The 27,566-nt window shown below is 42.5% G+C and overlaps 1 protein-coding gene across 3 annotated transcripts in view; it reads right to left on the bottom strand.

Moving 5' to 3' along the window:
- Positions 1–27,566, bottom strand: part of ATP11C (ATPase phospholipid transporting 11C) — an 85,208-nt gene that overhangs the window by 5,532 nt on the left and 52,110 nt on the right. For 2 of the 3 annotated variants that reach the window (XM_048514025.1, XM_048514028.1), the window contains exons 14-28: positions 26,470–26,630; positions 21,236–21,307; positions 20,481–20,554; positions 20,261–20,364; positions 19,242–19,423; positions 17,324–17,578; positions 17,050–17,224; positions 16,704–16,806; positions 15,794–15,939; positions 15,097–15,156; positions 13,724–13,851; positions 9,802–9,937; positions 7,896–7,961; positions 7,587–7,690; positions 6,351–6,504 (exon numbers count right to left, since the gene is read on the bottom strand). In XM_048514025.1, coding sequence (XP_048369982.1) covers positions 6,351–6,504; positions 7,587–7,690; positions 7,896–7,961; positions 9,802–9,937; positions 13,724–13,851; positions 15,097–15,156; positions 15,794–15,939; positions 16,704–16,806; positions 17,050–17,224; positions 17,324–17,578; positions 19,242–19,423; positions 20,261–20,364; positions 20,481–20,554; positions 21,236–21,307; positions 26,470–26,630 — 1,920 coding nt within the window. Of the gene's footprint in view, positions 1–3,017; positions 3,110–6,350; positions 6,505–7,586; positions 7,691–7,895; positions 7,962–9,801; positions 9,938–13,723; positions 13,852–15,096; positions 15,157–15,793; positions 15,940–16,703; positions 16,807–17,049; positions 17,225–17,323; positions 17,579–19,241; positions 19,424–20,260; positions 20,365–20,480; positions 20,555–21,235; positions 21,308–26,469; positions 26,631–27,566 lie in introns of all 3 variants that reach the window. The other variant, XM_048514027.1, reaches the window with a different exon arrangement.

Below are 27,566 nucleotides of genomic sequence, written 5' to 3'. Positions count from 1 at the left end.
TCAAATGACTGAGAATGAGAATAGGTCTACTGAGAAACTTGCACTGGAGGATGGCCAGCTGTTTCCCCTCTCTAGAAGATAATGTATACTAACCTGACTTTTTTCTCTTCACCAGGTACTTTGTGATAGTCTGGATCCTACTGCAGTCACTACCTGTGCTTGAACCTTACAGTTCTCTACAAGCACAGAAAAGAGCAGTGGAGCATAACACTGATGCATACAATTGTATGTTGTCTCTAGATTGGCTGGATATTTTAGGAAAAGGACTTCTCATATGGAGATAATTGTCAAACCTTCTGCTTACCATGCAACTGACTGTAGGGACCTGCAGTTGCACGACATACTTGCCAACTCTGGATATGGGGACATCCCCTGAGCCCTGCCCTAACAGAAACTTAGATATTCGATGGAAAAGCTGGCTGGCTGGCAGACGACTCCTTCATTAGGTTTTCTACTGAGCAGTATTTAGAGTGATATACCACTTATCCTGTAGGATGGCTGGTCATAACAGAGAAAGCAAATCATGTCTGAAATTACTTGTTTATACCCTGTTTCCCCGAATATAAGACATCCCCTGAAAATAAGACGTAGTAGAGGTTTTGCTGAAGTGCGAAATATAAGGCATCCCCCGAAAGTAAGACATAGCAAAGTTTTTGTTTGGAAGCATGCCCGACGAACAGAACACAGAAAAATAAGACATCCCCTGAAAATAAGACATAGCGCATCTTTGGGAGCAAAAATTAATATAAGACACTGACTTATTTTTGGGGAAACACGGTATTATATAGAAACAATGCAGGAATAATAAACTGAGTAACTTGTGCTATTCATTGAACTTACTTTGTGCTTGCTTTTAAATTACTATCTTTTAACTTGAGCAAAAGCAACACTGCTGATAAAGGCATTCTCTCTCATACATATTTAATATTTTTTTAGTTCCAAAAAGTTTGTAACTGAAAACGCCTACATGATGCTTTGCAATTGCATAGGAAAGCACCAAGTTGTCAAGTTGTTCTGCTTGGTTATTAAGTTAAAAAAGATAAGGCCTGTGTGGAATCATGATAAGGAGGAACAATTTGGAAATCCACAACTCTGCAAAGACCCTAATCCTCCCTTTTTCTCAATGAACGGACTCTCAGCTGCTCTCACCATTCTGTTCCTTCCGGAGTACATTCAGTCCTAACCAGGGTCACTTTTTGCAGGGTCTCTTTTTCTTTTGGCTGATTTACAAAGTCATGTCTTTCCGCATACTTGGAGATTTCTCCACGTACATAAAAACTCCTACTTTTATCTGTGAATAGACCTGGTTTTTCTGGCAGGACAATTTGTTTTTCAATGTGATATATTTCTTTAATATTAAGGTATAATATTCAATTTAAATATTCAATTATAGGTTTCTATACAAATGTTACTACAAACATTACAGAAACAATTGGCCCAATAGATGAGTCTGTCTGATTTTTTGGATTATAATTTTAATTGAACCGCTTGTTGTGAACCATTTTGGAACACTTCTTGTGGGGGAGGAGGAGTGATGTACAAGTATTAAAAATAAGTAAACACTACAGAAGATAATTTTATTTTAAACTCTGTGTTGATGGTTCCTCAAGATATATATGTGGGGTTTTTTTGTGTGTGTGTTGTGACGCACTGCACTGAAAAGATATGTATATTAACATAACACTGATGTTCCAGATCAAGTCAGAACAACATTCTCTGATCCACAACTTAGGATCACCAGCGAAGGGTAGAATCTCTATGCTGTACTTGAATGTATGCTGAAAACCTGGACCTTGTTGCCTCCAGTTCCAATTGCTGGGAACCTCGTAGCCACATCTCAGAATCCAAGAAATTCCTGTTGTGCCCCTGGCTTGCTGGTATGTAGAGCTGCTGTGTTACGATTTCAGAGCAGCTCAGAGCTGAATGTACATAAGTGCAGCCATGATAGATTAAACTAGCATCCTGTTCCTAGAGCTAGTATTCAAAGTGTTATGACTTCTGCCATGATAACTAAATAGAACCCCTGTATCCAAAGAACCTTTGCTGGACCTGCCCTTCACATACATCACCACATAATCAGGCATTTTGACTTGGGAGTCCAGGCATATGGAGACAGCAGAGTCCCTAAGTGGCAGACTGGAACAGCTATATCAGGCTCTTGTTGGGAGAGCAGTTTTGAACTTTTATTTCATTATCTGTACTCACAATTTTAGAAATATGTTTTAGATCCATTACTCTAAAAAAAAAACCTCTTAAAAATTATACCACTTTCTAAATGGTACAGTTACTGTATTTACCCAGATAGAAGACAATCTTCTCTTCAAAATGTTACACATAAAACATATTTTTATTACTCTATATACTTGTTACTAGAATGCAAATATACAACATTCGCCCTCTTTTTCTTGATGACACTCAGTTTGTCTTTCTTTTGGGTAAACATACTGCATTAAACAAAACTCCCCCTGAAATCATATCAACCAGCAAGTGAAGGGAAAAACATTCTATCTCAGTCTGCTCTTTGCTGTATTTAGCTGTATTAGGGGTGTTGGTTTTTTTTAAAAAAAATTCCTGTACCTCCCTGTCCCGACATTAATTCTAGCATTTCAGGACACTACCATGACATTCAGGTCAGCATCTAATCTGACTGCATAAACCAAGTCCATTGAAAAGCCACAGGGTATGAGAAAATGTGAGTGGGACCAATACGGTGCATGATTCACAATGGCTTACAATTCAATACTGGGGGCTGCAGTCCCTGAGCAGCATTATAGATGCACATGTGACTGAGCTTCACAGCAAGGTTGGTTAAGAAGGAACTGGCAACAGAGTGAATAGAAAGGAAAAGCAATTAAAGGTCTTTTGAAATATTGTGAATTTATCAGCAGGCTTTTTTTTTTTGCATGACAGAGACAGACACACATCATCAGACACACATCATCAAAGGTTATGCCCATCAAGAGAAAGGAAAAGCAGCTCAGCAATGAACAATTTTATTTTTAAAGAGAAGAAATCACCTTATTGTTCATTCAGAGAAGCTGTGATTGCTGGAGGTTTGAGAGAGCATGAAGACAGTAGAAGTTCCTGAGGATGGGAGGCGCCTTGTTACCTGGTTCACAATAACACAAAAGAAAAAGGGAAATTGCAGACACAGAAAAAGGAAAGCAGAAGAGCTGAGAAAAAAAAGTACAACTGAGCTTTTCCATTCCGAAACATCCTTCCAACAGAAACACTGATAAGGAAAAGTGTAGAGCCCCAGAGACAGTATGAGAGGGTGCCAAGTGCACTGAGAAACAGGAGCAGAATCATAGAGATAGGAAAACGTTGATGAAACAGCACCAATTCTGGCTCAGTTTGCCCTGAAGTTAAAAAGCCTCACAATCAGGTTATCCAAAGGCGGTTTCTGCATGGGCCAAAAACAGTGGTATGAAAATGGTGTAAACCCTTTTACACCCTTTTAAACCATTTTACACCGTTTTCACAATGTTTTGACACCACTGTTTTTGGCCCATGCGGAATCTGCCAAAGTATGTGTGTGTGTTTGTGTTGGGGGGTGGGGGATAAAGGATATCTTACCAAAAAATGCAAGAAAACCGAGTTCTTCTCTGCATTGAAAAAACATTTCTGGCATCCTTCTAGAAAACACTACAACTGTCCTGCTGGGTCAGATTAAGGACCCCTCTAGTCTGGCATTCTGATTCCAGTAATTGTCAGACAGATGCCTTCAGGATGCCCACAACCTGGGAATCAAGGCAACAGCAGCTGACTTTTTGAATGCTGGACTTTCATTAATATCTTTAAAAGGTTTTTTTTTTGATATTTTTATTTCAGAAGCTACCCCAGGAAGATTCCTGGAGAAGCAGCATTAAAAAAATTCTAAATAAAGAGTTTTGACAAACTGATTTCTGCCCGACACCTTCCCTCCCCCCTCCAATGACACTCAATTGCTTTTGATATTCTGTGACTCCTGCAAAGCAATGAACAAGCTTAGGTGTCAGCAGGCTGATTCCCCCCCTGTGTGAGCGCATCTATGTGAGTGGGGTGCTGTTTCTGTAATGTATGAATATTTGTGCGCTAAGGGAGAAACCCCCACCTTGGCTGGGGGTGATCCCAGTTTGCTGCCCTGACAGATACATTCCTATTATTCAACGTGCTTTCCATGTATTGTTTCACTAATCCTTATAACAGCAGTTTAGCGCCATCATTTTAACAGCAGAGAGCTAAGGCTGAGAAACTGAGTAACTTGCCTAAGGCCACCTAGCAAGCTTTTTGCAGAGGTGAGATATGAACTTGCAACTTCCTGGCTCACACCTCAGTCTGTTAGCTACTGGGCTGCATTATTATTTTTATTGATTGATTGATTTGATTTAATAGGCAGCCCCTTCTCTTCTGGGCTTGGGACAGCTCACAAAACAGTTCTTATTTATTGTATGTATAGCCCCAACATTTTTGCCATCAGGCAGCAATACAGCATACATAGTGGGAGTTCCCAGGGAGTCGCCCATCCAGGCAGTGGTCAGATGTGGACATGATTGGCTTCCACAAGCTGGTTACATCATGTGCCTTCTGACAATACCCTGGGCCACAGATGGGTTTCTTGGTGCGCAATATGTGTTCTTTCAAAAGCAAGGAACTAATCCTGGCTATCCTCCATCTCACTGGAGAACCCAGAAACAGATTAATTCATAGCAGGATGCTTGGTTGCGCATTTTGTGATTCGCCTCAGAATCGTCATGGCAGTCGTTTCTGCAGTGGTGCCCAGTCCCTGTTCTCAAATTCTAGAAGTCCACAGGCTCAACAAGATTGGAGACCACTGCTTGAGATCCAAAAGGAGCTTATCAACAAAGCCAATTTATTATCTGATGTATTAAAAATTGCCCATCAAGTGTCTATATTTTTTGCCATATATTCACTGTGCTATATCTATCATTTTACTGTGGCAAAGATAACTCTTCAACATATAAATTGTGCACAAAATTTACTGTAAAGTCATATAATGTACGAACACAGACAAAGTACACTTGCATTTTTAATGTTCAGGTATTTTTTAAAATCCCTTTAAAAAGTCACTGTAGCCTATCAAATCCTGGTTAGCCCTGGGAACACCAACATATGAATGAATCAAACTCAAAATGGCTTGTGACTTGGACCTTAGTATCAATAAGGACACAACACTGCATGTAGGTCAGAAGCAGACATAATGTTAAGCTAAGAGATCAACAAGTGGTTTGTGTTCTTTCTTCCACCTCCTCTTAACAGTGTGAATTCTCCGCTCACTTCCCATCCTGTTTATGATTACACATATACCAGAATGAATCATGGTTAATGCTAACCACAACCACCTCTGGATTTGCAACCAGTCTTTTAACCCTGGTTATGATAGGAACAAAAATTAGCATCAGTGGATAGAAACTGTCCTAAACCATAAGGCTAGAAAAGTCAGTTTGGGTTGGAGAGGGGAGGAGAAAGGGGGCACGCATGAGCCCATAGCCAGCAACTGATTTTTTTATGACACAATAGATCTGGAATGGCACATTTCCACCAGCTTGTCATTTCTGGATCATTAATTTAAGCAGATTTTTAAAAAGAGGAGCAACAAATAATCTGATCAGCTGTGGAAAATATCAAAAGAACAGTCTAGCAGAATCTTTTTTGTTCTGGTACATCCTTCAATCAGGACTGGGGAACAGTAATGCAGAAATTACATCTTCCTTCTGACCTGTGCCTGCACAACTGATACACAATCCGAATAGCTCTTCGCAAATTCTTCCCCTCCAATCCATAACATGAATCTAGGCACTAGCTAGCTGGAATTGCAGCCTTCTCTTCAAGTCCATGCTCCATGTACATTTTTCAAAAACGAATTATCCCTAAGTGACTGGCTAAATTCCTCAGAATATTTCAATTGTAGATGTCAACCTGAGGCTTCAGAAACTCCTTCCTGAATTCTCAACCATCTTGGTTCAGAGTCCATTCTCTGCAGGTTCAAGACTTGACAAATAAGATGGATGCAGCTGTTCTGAGTTCTGCCACATATATTCAGTGGCCATTCTACATTCCTGTGGCAAAAAATAATTCTTGCTGCCATTTTTTACAAGGAGAAGCTGGTGCCCCATGTTCAGTACTCATAAATCCTGGCTACACTGCACTGCACTGCACGCTATTCTGCAGCTTGGCTGAACTGGACAGGACTTCTCAAATTCTTTGCACAGCAAAGGAACAGCACGATGAAACCGTAGAGAGGCATGTTGCATCAATTCTATCTCAAAAGGGTGTCAGATAATAGCTTAGAAGAGAGGGATCCATTCCTCCATAAACGAAGCCACAGAACCACTTTTCTTTGTCCTTACCTGGCGGCCTTTTCTTTTCGTATTTTTAAAGATTACCATAATGATTTCTGGGAAAAGGCTGAGGAACACCAAGAAAAATATTGCCAGCCAGGTGGACACTGAAGACAGCAGTTGGGCAAATACAAAATACATTCTTTGGTGCTTCAAAAAAGGCCTGGATAGAAAGATACAGAAGATATCTTACGTTGGTACATAAATATATCTGCCTGGACCTCATACTTACAACACATCAATATTTAACAGGACATCTTATCTTCAAAACAACTCTGCAAGATAAGTTAGGCTGAGAGATTGGTCCAGAGTCACCCACTGAGCTTGATGGCAGAGGCCCCTTCCACATGGGTCAATAAATCCAGGCTAACCACAGTATAAAACCCATATTTGTGGGGGGGGGGACTTCACATGGATCCCAATCCTAAAGGGAGTCGGCCACAGGCCCCCCCCCCCCACCTGGGTTTTTCAAGAATCACACTATTAGCAGTTCTTTAGTTTTAATGTGAATTGCAGCTGTTTACTTCCTGGTTTTTAAAGGTCCTCCCTGCACAGCTATGCAGCATGGGAGGTGAGGTTTTTTTAAAATGACATATCTCCATGTGAAGGTGCAATGGCAGCCCACATTGCTTCCGCGGGCTCCGTTTGCTACCTGCATGGAGGAATGTGAACAGGACAGCAGGACAACGGGTTACTTTACCTCGCCTGCAACCCGCTCTCCTGATGCTATGCGGAAGGGGCCTAAGGAGGGATTTCAACCAAGTCAATCCACTACTACCTCCAAAAAGCTTTAATCTTGGTTCTAATATGCTCCTTTAGCAAATATTTAGAACCCTTACTGATGGGTCTTAAGGAGTATGCTGATAACCAAAAAATTATATTTTGAATGGGGGTTGTAAGAAAATTCTGGAGCCGGTAGCAAAAATTTTACATTTTGTCATCAACAAAAGTGCATAAAGGGGTTGATTGTATACTGCTATTGTGTTATTATGCCAATAAAGGTTAATTGATTGATGAGAGTACGCTCCTTTAAGAGGAGGTGTTCATTTTTTAAGAGACTCCTTTTCTAATACAACAATAAAATGGTAGTTTTTGAAAACCAAAACACAAGCTCTCATTCTTTATTTGTTAGCTCTAATAAAGAAACAGAAGTTTTGATAACATGAAAGTGTATATAAATTTAAGATATGATCCAGACAATGCCCTGCCTACAACCAGGTGTATTAAATTAAAAAAAAAACTTACCAAAGGATTCCTCCCCAGAAGAATGAAAAAAACACATAGAACGCCAATGAACCCCAAATGACGAAGTGGTTTATCCACGTCCAAAAACGAGTGTCTAATGCCAGCTAGAATAACAGAAAAACAATCACAAATTGTAAAAAAAAAAAAAAACCCTCCCAAAGAGCAGGATTATAAAATAGTGTGAACAGGCTCTTAGATTATAATGGTCTAGTAACTCTAGCCACATCCCAAACTAATGTTACCAAGATCAACACATGAAACAATTGAATCAAAGATGGCTTCACTGAGAACAAATGAAAGAGCTCTAACCTTCAGTGTGACAGTGAACACTAGCACTGTAAAAATCATGGTTCCAAAACTCCAGTTTCCAGACATCTAAAAAACAGTCAGTTGAAACATTAGTCTCATAAAGATTTTTACTGGGGCAAGGGAGGATGACAAATAAAGAAACGACAACATTGGAATGGAGTAATATTCAGCACTTGTGACAGTTACAAAAAAGTCTATATATGTGAGAATCCATACATACTAGCGGGAGACATCTCACTTGCCCCCCTCACTATTTCCTCTTGACATATACTCTTACTCGGTCAGTTCCCTTAGTTCTACCCAGTCTGTCCAGAAGATAAACTAGCTCTGTTATTAGAACCCGGGCTTTCAATTCTTCTCTCCCTAGAACAGTGGTGGCAAACCTATGGCACAGGTGCCAGAGGTGGCACTCAGAGCCCTCTCTGTGGGCAGACTGCATAGACAAGAGTCCCCGCCCCTACATATATATAGGGCTGGCTCTGGGGCCACTGGGTTCAATTATTAGCATTAAACCTAAGACCTGGTTTCGGGGAAGCAGTGTAAGTAACCCTGTTAAGCACTGTTAAACCCCACTGATTTTCATGCGAAAAACTAAAGCACGATCCTTTACTTTGGAGTAAGCTTAGCTGCTGGCAATGGGGCTTGCTTCTGAGTAAACCCTCCTAGGGTCGTGATTCACCCATTGGAAGAGTTGCACGGTTGCTTCAAAGCAAAGGCACCACCAAGCTTACTCCCGAGTAACGCAGGCCTCAGAACCAACCATTTTTTCTAAACTAAAACCTCAGTATTCAGGTTAAATTGCTGTGTTGGCACTTTGCGATAAATAAGTGGGTTTTGGGTTTCAATTTGGGCACTTGGTCTCAAAAAGGTTCGCTATCACCCTTCGGGGGAGGGCGGTATAAAAGTGGAATAAATAATAATAATAAATAATAATAATCACTGCCCTAGAAGATAATTCCCCTCAGTGGCTAGAGTATGATCCTTTTCCCCCAATACTCTCTCCCTGCTAACACCCCAGGTCTACTCATAGACACTAGCAACAGCCACTGAGGGAAACTGCTGCTTAAAGCTACAGTCATTCTTCTTTTCATTTTGGGTTTTTTTAAAAACCTCCCCATATGTACAGTTTTTAGATTTCAGTTTTTTTGCAAACCTGGAGTGTTTTTCAGGTTTGTAAAAATATTTCTCTTGTCCATTCACAACTACAATTATCAGATTTAAGTATCTTCAGATATGGCCACCCTAGCTATTAGCAGTGGTGTAGCACCAATGGGAGGGGCGACACTCGGGGCACGCACCAGTGCAGGGGCATAGTGAGGATGTGGCAGGTGCGGGGGGCACGGCAGCAGGGGCACAGGACTTGCACGTGTCCTGGGCACAGTTCCCCCTCGCTCTGCCCCTGGCTATTAGTATATACAAATGGGACCCCACAAGGAAATTATGAGAGTGGCCATCACATTCCCTCTGCTTTTGCTCCTCCCCCCACCCCACCCCACCCCACCCACTTCTCACTTTCTCTCTTCTCCTTTTTCTAATGACTCTCTCTCGTACTGCCCCCTACCCCTGCTGTCACTCTCTCTTCCTGTGTCCCCAAAGGTTCCTGAAAAACACACACTTACTCTCTCATCCCTCAATGCCCCACCCCGTATCATACACACACTCCATTGTTATTTTTTTCTTTTTCAGTGTCTCCAGTCCCCCAGCTCTCTTTCACGTGCACATAAACACACACACGTTAATGCCTTTCCTCATGCCTTTCCTCCTCCCCACCAATGAGCCACCCGCTTGCTGGTTCCCACCATTCCTCCTTCTGCAGCTTGGGAGACTCCAAAAGCCACCTTGCACCCAGAACTAGTTGCACAGCTCTGTGGCTCCTGGATTGGTTAGGGGCTCATTTCTCTCTTACCTTTCCATTGTCCTCTAAAGAATTATCATAGAAAAGAAAATAACCACCAAAGAAAAACACAATGCCATCAAAAAGGCCCAGGAAGGTCCAATACAAGAAGGGCTTCAACTGCAGCATTGCATTGTCAGAAACATTCCTGCCAAGAGAAAAGAAGAAGAAAAAAGGTGTAGAAATGAGTACATGGGGAAGGGAAGGAAGATGCACAGGGGCCAAAAATACAATTTTGCTGGTTCTCAAAGACCTCTGAATCCAACTGGGCAGGAATTAGGAGAATTTGCCTGGGCATTTGCAGGAGTCACCAGACCAGCAATACAAGCCTCCATTTCTGGCAAGCCCAGTGACAGATCTCTTTGCAGAAGACAGCTATGAACTCTATTCCCCATGATATTCTGCAACTGGAAAGAGAAGCAGCAATGTGACATTTGGGATATCCCCAGCTGAGAGAAGAGGGAGTGATGTTAGCTTTCGAATACAGAACTCATAAAGCCCCATATCATTCCACAGACACTACTGTTCTTTTGTTGAACACTCTGTCCCAGTGATTCCTCTGCTGCCACTGCTTCCATCAGCCCCACCGTTAGAATAGCCACATGTTCCCAACAATGTCAGAACTCAGCTATACAATAGGAGAGCATTCGAGCTATGCTGGCAGTGTTATTTAGCAGCGATACTTGGCACTCAGGTACCCCGGTTTTATAAAGCAGACGCTCTGTGTTGGCTCTGGGGTGTTTTTGCTGAAGCCAGTCTTGCAGAATGTGGAATGTGAGACATGGGCTCCCTCTGCTGGCCTTGAAACAGGATTCCTTGCAAACATCCTCTCTGAAAAGATGCGTTGTGCAACTGGTTTTAAGAAAATGAACTGAAGTTCAGATAACAGCCACAGGGCTTTGTCTGATATTAAGATGCAGGTCACAGAAAGCTGTGGAAACCTGGTAGCCCAGAACTCAGAAGACTATTCTGTCCCAAAGCCGAATACGATAAAGAAGTTGCCCATTTAGTGGATCCAATCAGAGCTGGAAGGGCCACTGGATACCACAGTTAGTTGGCTACTCTGGCCTCATTCTGTTTCTGAAGCAAAGCATCCCATCTTGGACCTCCTTATGACTAAACTGGGTTACAATAGTCAGTGCACTGGAATTTAACTTGTTATTCAGATGCTTGTAGCCCTCAACACTTACTCAGAACTCTCAAGGTGGTTTATAGGATATTAGCAAAGCAAAACAGTTTACACTCCACAAAAGACATCAGCAGAAACATTCTACTTTAAATCCAGCTGGCTTTGAAATTTAAACATTGGTGATTACTCAAGTTCCCTATCTTTGCAGCTAGGACTGTTATTAAGGGAATTTTTTTATTCATACATGTTTTGTATACATTTGTATAGTGGAATGTTTTGTATGTTTACACTATTCTAGATAATTAGGCACTTTAATTACTTTTTTCCTTTACTAAGTAAATGGTTTTGCTCTACACAGGATTGTTGTATGTGCGTCTAGGAGAGTAGCAGTAGGACTGGTGGTCGTTCCATATTTATAATTGCTATCTAGTACACTAGTGCTAACCATTATAGTTAGCAGACTCTGTCTGCCCTAATGCCAGCAATTGCCCAGCAATTTCAATAATGTGTGGCAGAGAGCATCCAAAGACTCATCTGTTTAAAGCACCATCTTTCCTGGAAGACGGAGACAATCATTTCTGGAGAAGAAGAGCTATTGTTTTAAAAACGGGTTAGCAAGTTCACCAAAACTGGGTTTTATATTACAAACATGGCTGTCTGTTCTTTTAAGGAGAGGGATTTTTTGGGACCACTGCTCAAGATGAATGCCAAAAGCAGTAAAATAATATTTGAGAGGTCATTTCAGGGCAGATGAGGTCATCAATAAGAAAATATATGGAACTCCCTGCTTTTCACCTATTGTTTAAGCCCTTGCCTGCTACTGCTTTAACATGAGTTTTACACTGAACAACTGCAGTGTGGCCAGCTGGGTGGGTTCAACAGCAAACATGTATCAGCTTGTGAATATTTAAAACAGAATATCACACAAAGTGCCCCATTTGTCTTATTCTGTCCTCATAAGAAGCATTAACCAGGCAAGTAAGAGGACTCACTAATTTGCCACAGAGGCACAAATATCACCTAGAGGAGTGGTGGTGGGATAAGAGATAGTAGAGAAGAAGCAGTGGGCAACCTGATACTACAGCAGCCCCACTTAGTTTTGTTACAAGCATTAAATCTTTTTTTGACACAGATGGGAGGATGTTTACACCACACTAAGGGTATGATGCAGACAACAGCAGCTGGCTTGCTGGAGCAGGGCCAGATGAACTGGAGCATGTTCCTGGCTTAAGGAACAGATGCTCGGCTCAGCCTCTTCTTGATACAGTCAATAGAGATGTGGGGAATGTCACCACAATGGGGTTTCTGATGGTGCCAACCTACCCAAGTTTCCATCAGACAAGAACTGCAACATGAATTAACACAATGTGAAGGAAGCCCAAGGCTCAGACTGCTGAAACTGCATGTTCAAACTATGTGGATAGAAGTGCCACCTGAAAACTTCCCATGCAGAGACTGTTAAAAATCAGAAGCTAAAGCATTTTGGCAGGATCCTCATGGTGCGGAGTGGTAATCGGCAGTACTGAAGTCAAAGCTCTGCTCATGACCTGAGTTCGATTCCAACGGAAGTCGTTTTCAGGTATCTGACTCAAGGTTGACCGCTTTCTGAGGTTGCTAAAATGAGTACCCAACTTGCTGCAGGTAACATGTAGATGAGGGGGAAAGACAATGAGAAACCACCCCATGAAACATAGGTCAAAGTTTCCCATCGACAAGCCCCCCCAGAGGACGCCCCCACGCCAAGTACAAAGAATTCTGCCGGGCGTGGGGGCGGAGGCCGTTCGGACTACAGGCGGCGTTCGCCGCGATGGAGCTGTTTTCTCTCTCCTTCCCTTTCCCACTCACCTTGTTCCCCATCGTCGGCCTGTTGGCCTTCTGGAAGCCCCGCCCACGCTGCCTCCTCCTGGACCTCCAGGGGGGTCGGAGGACAGTGGGAGGGAGGGGCTTTCTGAGGCAGCAGGCTTCCACGACGGGACAAGGTGAGTGGGGAAAGGGAAGAGCTAGCATTCGTTCCCGGCGGTGCCGTTTGCACCGCGCCGCCGGGAACACGCTGTTGGGGCAAAAACAACCCTTTAAAGGATTGTTTTTTAGGGCGGCCTGACGCCGCCCTGGGGGAGGGGGAGCGAAGCCAGGCGCGAACACCTGTGGAAATGGCTCCCTGGGAACGGCGTTTTTGCCGTCCCTAGGGCGCCATAAAAGGGCCGTGCGGAAACGGCCACAGTGTGTCTAGTAAACACTGTGATGTGTCGTCACCCCATGGGTCAGTAATGACCCAGGGCTTGCACAGGAGACCTTTTTGTAAACATTGTTTTGTAAACAATGTTACCTTTGAAGAATTTTGATATCCCCAAGGTCACAATGCATGGTTCAGAGGTGGCATAAGCAATGATTTCTGAAACTACAGAAATAAAGCAATAGTAGGAGTAAGAGCAATAAAAGATAACCAGAGAAATCGAGCACCAAAAACAGCTGATATTCTGCAGGAGGTTCTGGATTTACTTAGGACTTCCAATTGCTGATCACAAATGCAGTGCTTTAGACTATCCCAAGCAAACATACATTTTCCCAGCAGATCTTAAGAACAATCCTTTAAGTAGGCTAGGATTATTATCAGGGGGATGGGAAATGAGACCAAGCAGAAGAAGACTGCCTAATGGCAACTAATGATTTCACGGCAGGAAAGGTGCCAGCTGTGTATTTCTTGAATTGTGGTTCAGGTGTTGGGCTACCCCAATCCATCAGCTTGTCTTCCAAGCCCTGAATTACTGTCATCAAATAAAAGGGCAAAAACTTTTTATCACTTACATATATAGCTTTGGAAAGGACATCAAAGTGTCAATCGGGATATGTTGCTCCAGTAGACTGTAGGCCACAATAGGCAGGGATGTAAAACAGATGTTGAACATGGTAAGGTAAGCTGCATCATAGAGAGGCTTAAAAAAAGGAGGGGTGGGGGGGAAGAACAAATGTGATCTAAAATTCCAGTAAGGGCTCACTCACAGCCCAGCCAAAATACTCATTACGCTGCCTCCCGCCCCTTCCTCAGTCCCATCAATGAAATAGTCCCTAGATCTAGAAACAAACATCAGTTCTAGTGAGTTGGATCTGATGGATCCATTCAGCTAACAGCAGTGTTTTTCTCATCCATCAGCAGAATGCTCCTTGAATCAGAGCAAAGTGATATTATAAAACTGGGCCGGCAGGATCCAACCCACAGTTTCTAAAACTATCGAAAGAGGGCAGAATACAGCTGGGAGAAAGACATCCAAAAAACCCTGCTGTTGGTGTAGAATACCAAGCTGAATAATCTGATTCAACTTCTTAAAATCGGACAAACAAACCATAGCCTTGCTCCAAAGCTTTTGTAGGGGGATACAGAACCAGGCCATAAAAGGAACTGCACAAACCAGAACCGCCTAAAGGGAAATTAGCTTGCAGGAAAAAACAACCACCAACACTGCATCTCAGCCAGGAAGCATTTGGCTAATTAGCACAACTCCACGCAAACTAGCAATGAACAGAACAGGGACACTTGGAAGCGCACATCATGTTCGCCCAGTTATAGCCCACAAATCGGGTTTCATGGAACACTGGAGAGTTTGTGAGCTGCCGCTGCTAAAGTGGGTCACTTGAGGCTTTGCCAGATGAAGGTGATTCAGGGTAGAGGAAGAAAATAGGTTTAAGTGCAATGTGAAGCACCCCTTTCAGAAGAAAGGAAAGTGATTGGGTGGCTTACAGACAGTTCATGTGGCTACAACAGCAGCTTTCCTTGGCATTTATTTTTAAAAGCTGCAGCTGTGCATCTCACCCGTTGAAAGGTACCTGTGCAGACTGTGACTCACTGTCACTCATCTGACCTGCTGTAATAGTCCCTGCAGGAGATTCTGGCTGAAGGATGATTTTAATGGGGCTTGCTTGTGAACCCTTGCTTGTGAAGTTGGTGTGGACAACATTGTGGCTGGCATGGACAACATGAAAAGGCACTCTGCCTTTATGTTATACACCAGTGACACCTTTATTGCAGTTCAGGGGAGAATGCACCTGAGCACTCCATCAAGATTATACTTCAGAGTGACACTGTGCTGTTCTTTAAACCCAGCAAGCCTAGAACTTCAGCCCAAAGTTAAACTGGGATTTCCAACCTTCTTCCAGAGTAACTATAAAGAGTAATCACATACCTGCTGTGAGAAGCCACAGAAGAATTGATATAAAAATTGTGGAAAAATGAAGCAAAGGTTCTGAAGAGGCAAACACATGAATAAGAATGTGTTAGTGCGGAAAACCATCATCACTATTATCCTGTTGTCACAACTAAAAGAAATATCCATATCAAAGAAATGCCTCTCGCCCTATAATCCTTTCTGAATTTGGCTAGCAAAGCTCGGCTTTGAATTCCCATTTCAAAATATGACCACTTTTATTTCTCATATTGTCTGTCTTTTGTGGGAGCTCATGGTGACATACAGTCTTGAGAGGTAGGAGAATGAGAACATATAACAAGTTTGGAAAGCAGATTAGAACTGAGGAGTATGAATGTACCAAGCTCATTTTTGTGGTTGAACTGGAACACAAAGCCAGGTCTTCCCAATCTAAATCCAACCTTATAAGTACCAGACTACCTGCACACAACAAGCAGCCCAGTTTATACATGCAACATTACCAAGCTAAAGCTTTTGTTGCACTGTAATAGTTTGCAGGTGAGAAGCTGCATGTGAAATGCTGTTCCGGAGAGGGATCTTTGCAAGTAAAAAAATAACATCCTAAGGAGAAGATGAGGTTGAATCTCCATGATACACTTGTTCCCTAGATACATGGAAAGGGGTGTTTGTGAGGGACACATTCAAACTGCCAGCTGATGATCCAAATTCATTTTACCTTGTAGAAGAAATACTGTACGAGGTGCGATATTCTAACATAGTACAAATGCCCATGCGCCAACAGTAATTTTTTCAAATCTTTAAACTTGGTGATGGCATAGTCACTGTTCCTTGCTGCCTGGCGGCCCTCTTTGCCTTTGATACCTGCATCAAAAATAGCAAAGGAGTTTGATTCTCTTAGATTCGGATCTTGTTGAGACAGCAGAAAAAAATCTAATTGGTAAAGAAATATACGTAGTCAGAGATTATGATGCTACTGACTTGCTATTGACTTGTCAGAGTGCTTCTCTGCCCCAGCAGGAATATAGCCATCTTTTTAAAACTCATATTATCATCAATAATATATTAGGAAGACCTAAGTCTGCCTAGTACAGAGTCAGGACCTTCTACCAGAAATCCCCAGGACCTTCTACCTGAAATCCCAAAATTAGAGATGATGGGAACTGATTTTGGGTTCTGCATGCAAACCATTTGTTCTATTGCTCAGTTACAGCTCCTTCTCAGGGCTGTGCCACACAGGAAAAGTGTGAAATGCAGGACTGGAAGTAGAACTTAGAACTTAGTTAGGGAAGAAAGTTTCTAATCCTCCAGCACAAAAAGATCTGCTTTGCCTTAGAAGCTAGAAAGATGCAGGATATGATTTCTGATTGCTGGAAGGATACAATAGCCTTCAATGGCTTATAAGGATCCTAACAGAAGCTGAATTAATTATATAAAACTCATTAGACACTACAAATAAATTACAATGCAAATTCTGAAGAACTTGTATTACCAATCTTTCCTTCATTGCAGACTGGTAGTTCACAGTGGTGAAAAAGTTAATCTCAAAGTCAACCTTTTGGCATCAAAAAGCAATGAATGGGGGTTTATGGAACAGCCTATTAACAATAGCTCATCACATTTATTACCTATGCCAACATGAGCTTCCAAGATCATGCTAACATCATTGGCACCATCTCCTACCGCAAGAGTTATCGGGTTGCCTTTTGAATTCTTAACCATTCGAACAATCTAAACAAGAGAAAACATGAAAGTCGGACAGTTCAGAAAACACAGGATCTGGGCATCTCTTCTCCCCCTTCCCACATCACTCATGCTTATTGGGGCCAATTTTCATCTTTGGTAGCAGGAAAAGAGGAACTAATTCTAGGCCAAAAAATATATAACACATGTGACTTCAGAGTCACTATGCCATGACACATTTGATTTGCCTGCTGGGAAAAACATGCTCCTAAATTGGCACACAGCACGTACCTGTGCTTTCTGCAGAGGGGCCATTCGGCAACACAGGACGGCAGTGCATTTGAGGCAAATCTGCAGGAAGATGCTTTTGTAGTGGCCAGAACATGAGTCTTGAGAAGGATTCAAGATCAGGGTCAGGGTTGCACCATCAATCACTAGCCCATAATCCAGACTGATTGACCAGCTCCTTAAAACAGAAGACTGTGGTTTAAAAACAAACACTATCGATCTAACCAAGAGCCTCAGCTGAACAGAACTACGGCAAAAATATACATTTAAGTAGTACCTTTTCATGTCTTCAGGCGTCTCATTCACCACCTTTCTGTGATATTCCATTAATAGCTTGTACAGCTGTTCTTCTTTATGGTAGTCCTCGCCCACGGTTTTTGTCGTCAGCTGAAGCAGTTCAGTGTTGGACTGGAAGAGTCTGCAGGCGTAGCAGGTGGCCTTGGCAGTTTCCATCTTGTCCCCAGTCAGCACCCAGATCTTCATGCCGGCAGAGTGCAAGGCCTCAATGGTTTCTGCTGCACGCTCCTGGAGTCTACCGACAGATACAAATTATCTAATAAGCTCCCATCCATTCCTTTTTTAGGGGGAAGGTTGATCCGTTATCCATCTGCAGAGCAAAGCAACAGGAACCAGACATCCTAGCTGCCACAGATATAGACAGATTCATGTAGGGTAGGTCCATTAATGGCTCTGAATATCAGAGAGATGGGGCAGTACCAAGGGAAAGCATTGGTCTCAATGTGAGGCTTGTTGCTGGTCACTGTGAGAAACAGGATGTTGGATGAGACGGTCTGATCTAACAGGGCTCTTTATTATTCCTGTCAAACCAACTGGGCTCAATAATCACCGAAAGTGTTGCAAGATCATCAGATTCATTCTGGCTAGGTGGCAAAAAGAGGCTTTCCTGCCAGTATAGCAAGTCCTCCTACAATACTGTCCCTTGGGCAGAAGCAGGTGGTGACAGGCGGACTGATTCCCTATGTTTTCCCATTCAAGACACCCTGCCAGCTTCAGTTTGGACAGGTTCCTGCCCTGGAAAAAGTGGTTTTATTTTTTGTAGGGTAGTGCTCTTGGTTAGAGTTATGCCTTTGGGAAAGACCAGTGTTCTTGGTTAATGTTACGCCTTTAGGAATGACCAGTTACCTAAGACTTGCATGGAGTAAATATCCCACACAACCCGTAGGGCTCACTTTGATGCCTTCCCGTCAGCTAATCTGATGGGACGATTCCAAAATATTCCAAGGCACAGGAGAACCTGTGTGTGCGGCTCAGGGGAAGTGGACTCAGTGTCACATATTTTACTGCATTGCAAGTTACACGAAGGTGAAAGGGAGCTGTTGATCCAACCATTGTTAACTCGTCGTGTATATCCATTCATAGGTAATTCAGATACAAATTCTGTAAGAATGTTATTAGAAGATCGTGTTTCTGCCCTTTCACAGAAGGTAGCTAAATTTTGTATACTGGTACACAACAAGCGTAATTCCTTATTAAGACAAAGAGCTGTACTGTGCGACGAGGACTGTAATAATGCCTAAAGTTAATGTTATTTATCAATAGATTTTATAATGGATTTTACCATTTATATTATATTTTTGTATAGATGGAGTGCCATGTGTTTACGTGTACTCTGATTTTGAACTGTTGGCTGGCCAAAAGGCCGTAATAAATATCTATCTATCCCACACAACCAGTAACTGAGTATACATTCAGTGGCTGGAGAATGCGGTCTGTATGGTAGTCAATCTGTGCTGCTGTCCATCTGTAGCAGAAACCCGGTACTTCTTTCTCAGAACTAATGTAGTTGGGGGGTGGGGGTAGAAATAGTTTCCACTCTTGAAAAAGGCTTGCTGGCACTGTTCCTCCTCCTCAAACGTGCTGCAGCAACTATGGAATAATCTCCTGTACTCGCCATCCCCATAAACAGGCTGCCAAGTTTACAGTTACAAACATCTGGAAGCTGAATCAACAGGACATCAGCTATGCACAGGAGGTGATGGAGCAAGACTACCCTTCCCCTACTACAGGTAAGCCCTTCAAGGTGAATCCGGATGTCTGAAAGCAGGCCCAGTTCGCATCTGCATCCCCTCCTCAATTAGGGGGGAACAATTCCACAAATGGGGCCTTTTATTGAAAGGAGTTTAGAAGTGACAGATCGTGTCAAGGATGAATTCATTGTCCTCCCATTGCTTTACCTGTCTTCCACAGCAGTGGACCCAATCAAATGCATGTCTTTCTCGATCTCATCGAAAACTGCTGCCATCTTTGCTTCTCTGTCCTGTAGAGCCATTGTAGCTTCTTTAACCTTCACACTGATTTTCAGATAGTCACTTTCAGGTATTTCTTTGAAGGCTACACAAAGGGTCCGATAGCCATCCTAGAAGGAAAGTGGTACATGTGCTCCTTAATGTCTATTTTTGGTCTTTCTATTTCATGCAATGTCATTTTTGGGTACACAGCAGTGCTGTTGAAGAAGACCCAAGAGGTCAAATCAAAGATGTAGCCTACATTACCCTGAGAGTCACTCAGTGGTTCTGGAGCGATATGTAGCTCTTTGATATGCCACCTGTGGCTCTTCTGAGCACTGTCCCCCATATGGCTCTTGTAACATGGGACAGATAAATGGGCAAGGCCCTTTCCCAGTGTGGTTGTGATTGTCCCCACCTTGAAACAGTCATCACCAGAAGAACAAGTAAACTGAGAGTCTCATAAGAACAAGCCAGCTGGATCAGACGAGAGTCCATTTAGTCCAGGACTCTGCTACTCGCAGTGGCCCACCAGGTGCCTTTGGGAGCTCACTTGCAGGATGTGAAAGCAATGGCCTTCTGCTGCTGCTGCTCCTGAGCACCTGGTCTGCTAAGGCATTTGCAATCTGAGATCAAGGAGGATCAAGATTGGTAGCCATAGATCGACTTCTCCTCCATAAATCTGTCCAAGCCCTTTTTAAAGCTATCCAGGTTAGTGGCCATCACCACCTCCGGTGGCAGCATATTCCAAACACCAATCACACGTTGCGTGAAGAAGTGTTTCCTTTTATTAGTCCTAATTCTTCCCCCTGAGGCGCAGGCCTCATGTAAGGGTTGGAAGTAAATGTGACTCTTTTGTTTGATGGTTTTTGCAAATCTGGTTCTCCACAAACTGCGGCGTGAGTACCACTGCTCCAGTACTGAACAATCCTGCCTTATGCCCACCCTCCCCTCCATAGTGTACATACCATTGCATTGCGTTCTACGTGTACTTTTGTTTTCATAATTTCATTCTCTGGCACCCTTAAAAACACAGAGGAGTCTGCTCCCTTGCAGAACAGAAGTATTTTCCCTGAAAAAGAATTTTGGGAAAAAAATGAATATAAGAAGTTTTTGTGAGTAAGTTAATGAAGAATTACTGGAAACTCTGAGAATAAATATCTTTCAGGGAAAAGAATTTTGACTAACCTGATGGCATCCTCACAATAACACTCATTCGACGACGGACGCAATCAAAATCCAAAACGTGAAGCAGCTCATAACTTTTAAAGACAAGAAGGAAGGAAGTTACCAGTTTGGAAGGTTGTGGGCGATCATTTGCCAACCCACCCCAAACCTAACAGTGAACAGTAGTTTGAAAGACGTTTCTGTCGATCACTGCTCCTGGAACAAATATAAAAGCTGAATTTTCTACCACTAAGAAGTTTAGGGTTGCCATTTGTTTCAATAACAGTTCCAACAAACAGATCAACAACCTGCCACCTGAAGGCCGAGTCTGGCACTTCAGGTACCATAACAGAACTCTTGAGTCACCAGACAGTCTGGTTCCTGACCACAGGTGGCAAGTTGCAACCAAATTAAAAATCCAAATAAAAAAAAAAAAGTTAGCACTTTTGGATTGAACAAGCAGCCAGGGACTATCTATAGATATGCAGAGGACAAATGCGTATACTTGGATTAACCCATATAAAAACAAAAATAAAAGCCCCCCCCCCCCCCCCCGCCCCATGGCTTTCAAAAATATTCAGCAACCTTGAAAGAGACTTGGCTTCAACATTCAGTTGTAAACAATAAGGGGCAGCAGGCAAACTGGCACTGCACCCCGAGAACACGTCCAAGTAATGCTATGAATAAACCAACCATTTCAATATTCCATCATTTCCAGCAGTGACCTGTCCTAACATTTCCCTAAATGCCAGATAATGAGTTAAAATTGGGCCTACCTCTCGACTTCTTTTTTGTAGTTCTTTATTTTCATGAAACCATTTTCTTGTCCTAGAAAAGTGAAACCATACCTGTCAATAAACAAAAAGGACAGAAGGGCGTTGAAATTTTTTTTACTGTTTTTAAATTTCAACTAGATCAGATTGGGGGGAGTCTCTTGGTTTTTAAAAGACAAGAGGAAAAGTGAATGAAAAATGTGATACAAGGCAGGGCTGGGTTTACATTGTGATCTCGTGAAAGTGCAGAAGACCTTTGGGATTTAATATTCAACATACACACACTCAGTTTCCTAAGAATCCCGGCTTTTGTTGAAAAAAGAATAATGTTTCTAGGCCTTACTGAAAATACCATTTTCAAAAAAGGGGGAGTCAGCAGAGGGTCTAGATAAGCTTTCCAGTCACTGTAGGTGGACCTACAGAGGCTTCCGTTGCCCCAGGTCCTTCGCCAAAGATAGCAGAATCCAGAACAAATTTGTCAAAAGTGGCAGGACAAAGCACGCAAGACCGAACTAAAATCCATTCAATTTGCATTATATATGCAGGTCATAGAACTGACCTTTTCTAGGTGCAAAACTTTTCCTGTGTACAGAATAATTTTTTTTTGGGGGGGGGGGAGGATTCTTAGCTGCTGAAAATGTTATGATAGATTAGTATGGGAGTATTTTATTTAGCAAAATACATCTGATTTCTTTAGCAATCCTACAGAAGAAAACATGGAGGGGAAGTTCAGTGACTTAATATATTGAATTTAAATGAAGAACGATATTGAAATGATTACTACTGGATAGATCAAATCCATGGTATCAACAAGAACAAGACAGCCTTCTGATGAAGAGGCCTTTGACTCTTGAAAGCTTACACCCTAAAAATCTTGTTGGTCTTTGTTCTGCTGCCAGACCAACCTATGGTGGATGAGGAGGACCCTGTTTGAAGGACAGTGGCGTCTCTACCACCCTCAGCCAACCCTAGGAGTGCCTAGCAATGCAGTGCCAAAATAGAAAGCCCATTCCTTGCATTGGCTCAGAGCACCCATTAGGAGAAAGAATTATGTCTGGATTTGTCCCCTTCCAAATCAGTCTGCACAATGCTTCTCGCACATCCTTCCTGACAGGATTAAGTCAACACAAAAACCTTGCATTGGAGAGAGTTCCCATCTCCAGCCCTGGATCATACACCCCAGTGAAAACAATGGATGTGTTAATGTGCCTGTCTGACCAGTGTTGCTTCTTCCTATGATTAATACCTTTAACAAACATCTCACTTACATTATCATTGTTTCAGCTGTAATTTCATCAGCTAACTTTCCCCCTTGGAGACACTCCCGAGCCTGGAACATCAGGCTGATGTCTCAACTCATTAGATCAGTGATCCAACCATTAAGATTGATGTCTGTCTCTTGTCTTTCTCTGGAAAGGCAGCAACTCTCTTTGTACTGGGAGATTAAGGATCACCTTGCATAACCTGATGGTCAGTTTCCCCTATTTTCCTCTCCCAGTAGTAGTGTTCAAAACCTCTGGACACCTGTCTCTGATATTGCTCCACATTGCGCTGTTCTTGCAGACCTAAGCGCGAGTCACTCAGTTCTGTTCTTCAGACCATTCCACTCCAAGATCAGATGACTATAACCCTTACTACCCAATTTCCTCCTCTGTTCCAGATCTATCCCTTCACAACTGCTTATATCCTAGGACTGTGTACACGTTCTGCTGCTTTGATTTTTATTGTGTGCTTGTGTACCCCCATTATCCCTTAATAAAAATTGTTAAACTTTATTTGCCCTCCTGTGAGTTTCTAGCAAAAGCTAATTCCGGTATACGTAGGCAATCAATGTCTTGAGTTGTTTGACCTCTAGCTAAGCCAAGAATCTGCTCTCGCTAATTCCCCACTCTAAAAGGGAGAGACTTCCACCTCTTAGGGTAACAATTCGACTGCAGACCATCATGGCTACCCTTTGAAAAGATACCATACAAAACCCACTGGAATATTTACCCTGGTACTTCACATTATCAAGACTATATAAACCAAGAATTGATAATTACATAGCCTATGATAAATTTCTTATTGATGAGACTTCAGATAAGTTTGGGTAAAATTTAGAAAACAAACTAATCCTAAATTAGCCTTATTCACCTCCTTCATAGACAATTTCAAAGTTAAGATCTTGGGTTGGCTCACTGCAAAAGGATGGGTACCACCATCATGGTATATTGAGGTTCTAAGTAAAGGGCAGTGTACAACTTTGTGGGAGTTATAGTCTACAACACCACCGTTGGGATGGTTTCAGTACTTTCAATTGTTCCTATGTTTGGGATGAAATGAAAAGCCAATAGATTAGCACTTCTCTTGCGCCACGCTTAGAATCTTACTTAAAATATTTTACTTTGGGTTAATTAATTCATTAAATAAAAAATAAATTCATTCATTGTAGGAAACAGTATTGAAAGAAACTATTTCCAATGCAGAAATGGAAGTCATTGTTGACCTCATGTCAGCAAGAGCAATTTGTACCAACATGAAAGAAATGTTGTATAAATTATTTTGTATTTCATGCCTTCAGTCAGGAGGGAGGGCAACATGGTACAGTTCAATCTTGTCAGATCTTGGAAGTTAAGCAGGGCTAGTACTTGGAAGGGAGATCACCAAGAAAGGCTTGGCATAGGAAGGTCACAACAAGTCACTTCTGTTTTTTGCTTGTTCTGAAAGCCCCTCACTCGGGTCGCCATAAGTCAGCTGCAACCTCATGGCACTTCACACACTCACATTTGCATATATGAAGGGAATGTTTGTGGATAAAGTTACAGCACTAAATAATATTTTAACACACCAAATGCCTAAAAATCCTCAGGCTGTTCTTTTAGGTCTTTCGTTTGAGTACTGTGGTAAGGCTAATTTGTCTCTGATCCTTGACCTTATTTTAGTGCCAAAAATGTTAATTGCTAGAAATTGGGTGCAGATTTGAATAAAAGGAATTGGGTTAATAAGGTTTGGAAAACAGCTAAAGTGGTGAAATTAAATGAGCTTGACTGTCTGAGGGATGGTAGGTAACAGAAACCTTCATTCATTGCATCTTGATAATCATCTCTGTTTCAGAGGCAACGTATTAAGCCTTAACTTGAGTGTGTTTAACTGTTATGCTTTGTAGCAGGGAGCAACGTGATCAGAATATATGTATTTTGTTGTCAAGCTTTTTTCGATAAACATTCAGAAACATTTTAAACAGTTTCTCTGAATGTGAGTTTTTTCCTGTTTCTATGATACTATAAATAGTACATATCCCACAAAGAAGCTTCCTTTGCTGGTATGTGCACCAATTTGCTTACCAACAGTTCGCAATACAAAACATGTGCATTTTAGGAAGAATTCATAGTTAAAAGCGATGGGAAAGGCCATCAGTGCTTACTGCTCCTGCATAGAAGGAGCTCAGTTTTGCTACAGCTGCAGTACGTGGGAAAAGGTTGCTTGTGTAATTATGCTTATCCCTCAAGCTCCAAAACAATTTAAACAAAACAACACTCTGGTGCTATAAATGACATAGAGCCAAATTGCTTGCTGGAATAATTACCAGGGTGTAATTGGGAGCAGACAACAGTGCCATTCCCAAAAGCTGGACCAAGCTTCACTTATTGAGAAGCTATGCAAAATCATGCAATTGGCAGCTAATGTACTGCACTGGACCCTGGCCCAATTCATGCCCTGCCCAGTGTAGAATCTGACTTCCTTGCTAACCAGCATCCTTCTCAGCATTAAGGGATAAAATATGCAGAGGTTTCTGTGATTCAGAGGTCTCCGGAGTGACCGCTTTTGCTTCAGGAGAATACTTGTCAGGTTCTTTAGGTTAAGAAGTTAAAGCTAAAATATACAGATTCCACTGGGGTGTTATGGCAGAGGGAGAGGTCAACCCTTGGGGAATTATGTAATTCCCAACATCCTTCTAAACGAAAGTTTCCAGAAGCAACTGCCCTTGTGGTTATCCCCTTCATAAATCCAGGAACACACAAAGACTTCTGCTCAAATGGCTTAGCTTCCATTTGAGCATTTACAAATTAAGTATGCAACCCTTTTCATAGTGTATAACATGCCAAGCAGCCAAATAGCTTAAGGAGAAATCTTCATGAATGCCTGGGCGTAGTCTTACTTGCTTGGGAATGGTGAATTCATGGCCAATAGGAGGGGGGGAGTACAGTAGGGTGCACTCAAAAAACACCCCAGAAATGGGATAAAACTCAGAGAAGAGTGTGTCTTACACTACTTTTAACCAGCATGATGAGAGCCAGCGTGGTGTGGTGGTTAAGAGCCGGTGAATTCTAATCTGGAGAACTGAGTTTGATTCCCCACTCCTCCACTTGAGTGGCAGAGGCTTATCTGGTGAGCCAGAATTGTTTCTGCACTCCTATATTCCTGCTGGGTGACCTTAGGATAATCACAGTTCATTGGAACTCTCTACCTACCTCACAAGGTGTATGTTGGGAGGAGAGGAAGGGAAAGGAGCTTGTAAGCCACCTTGAGTCTTCTTACAGGAGAGAAAGGTGGGGTATAAATCCAAACGCTTCTTCTTCTTCAAGCCAAGAATGTATCTAGTGCTGGGGTTCCCAACCTGGTGCCTAGGGGCACCATGGCACTTGCTGACATCTTTTCTGGCAATTGAAGAGTTTTTACAAAGTAGGTGGGTGGGGCCACTTAGAGCTTCTGCCAAGCAAGGCTTGTGACTGACTGGTGGTGCAGATTTTTTAAAATGTTGCTTTGGCATCAGCTCCCACCACAGCATACAGCTCTGCACTGTGTTACTGAAGTTAAGCAGTGGGGGATTATTTACTGGTTGGCTCCACCTCCTGACATTTTGTTGCTGTATCCACCACGCCATGTCAAAATTCAAAATGTGTTCTCAGGCTCAATAAGATTGAGGACTACTGTTCTAGTGAGACCCAGGATGGTGGCAGATCCTGGGGCAGTGGACTATTTAAATGCTCTGGGCCCAAGCAACAGTCTGATACTAGTGTAGATCATGAATTAAAAAAGAGAGTAAAACAACCTTCAGCCAAAAGCTACTGAATGAATAACAATACCACCAATTGACATCTTTGATTTTACTGGGCAGCATTGCTATATTTTCTCTACAATCCCCTACCTCCAACAGAAAGATCCTTCATTTGCAAGCACTATGGCAACCTTCACATGCAACCAATCCAATTAAGAGGAAAAACAGAAAGAAAACCATTTCTGAAAGTTATTCTTACTTGTTAGCTCCCATAAGCAAAGCTATTTCATCTGGAGAAGAGGAGACATAATTTGGAAAGAAGGACTCCCGATGAGATTTTGCTCCGTCAACTTTATCTCTATACTGAATCTGAACAGTGTGGCAGAGACACAAAGCACGCAGAAACAGCTCTTCTTGATTCTGAGGAAGGAAAATGAAAATGGAAAAGAAGGCCTTTACCAAGCAGAATCTTGTTTCAGGGACTAAAATGACAACAGCAAGAGATTCTTGAGGATTAAGAACATGGTTATGGCATAGGGTCATTACTGGTTATTTGCATAATTTGCTTTTCTTTCCGGAGTACCCATTTGTCCAGTGCGTTTTTATCTCAAAGAGCTCACAGTTCTCTCTTCCCCATTTTATCTTCACGACTGCATGAGACAATTTAGGATCACAGTGAGCAACTGGGTAAAAGTCATCCAGCAAGTTTCATGGCAGATTATGATTTGAACCTGGATCTCCCAGATCTTAATCTGACAAACTAACCATGACCCCAGTCTGTGCCAGAAGACACTCTTTGCCAAGACTGCTGCAGGGTTTCAAATGCTAATGTTCTCTCAGCCTTTTAATCTCCTAGAGCCATGGTGGTGAACCTATGGCACTCCAGATGTTCATGGACTACAATTCCCATCACCCCCCAGTGCTGGCAGGGGCTGATGGGAATTGTAGTCCATGAACATCTGGAGTGCCATAGGTTCACCACCACTGTCGTGGGGCAACATTTTGGGCCAAGGTGCCAAAACAAATCTGTGTGAAGATGTTGGTTTGCTGTCAACTAAAGACAGGAAGGGAAAGAGAAGGACCGTACTTGGCCATGTATACTGGAAGCAAGGTGCAGCCAATGCTACAGGGGCATACCTTGGTTCCGAGTGGTGGCCGCATAGAGCTGGGAGGTAATCACGGCACAAATCATGCTCATCCCTTTCTCCCATATGTGCTACTAGTGCCTCAGGGGCCTGCCTCAGTTGCTGGGGCAGAGGATCAAGCCAACAAATGGTCTGACTTGCCACCATTCAGCACTTATGTCAGGGCTTAACTACTCCTGCCTAGGAGCTAAAATCTATCCACACAATCATG

Source organism: Sphaerodactylus townsendi, linkage group LG13, assembly GCF_021028975.2.
Source record: "Sphaerodactylus townsendi isolate TG3544 linkage group LG13, MPM_Stown_v2.3, whole genome shotgun sequence".
NCBI classification, from domain to species: Eukaryota; Metazoa; Chordata; class Lepidosauria; order Squamata; family Sphaerodactylidae; genus Sphaerodactylus; species Sphaerodactylus townsendi.
Note: the sequence above shows the minus strand (reverse complement) of the source record. Positions and strands in the feature narration are given on the sequence as shown.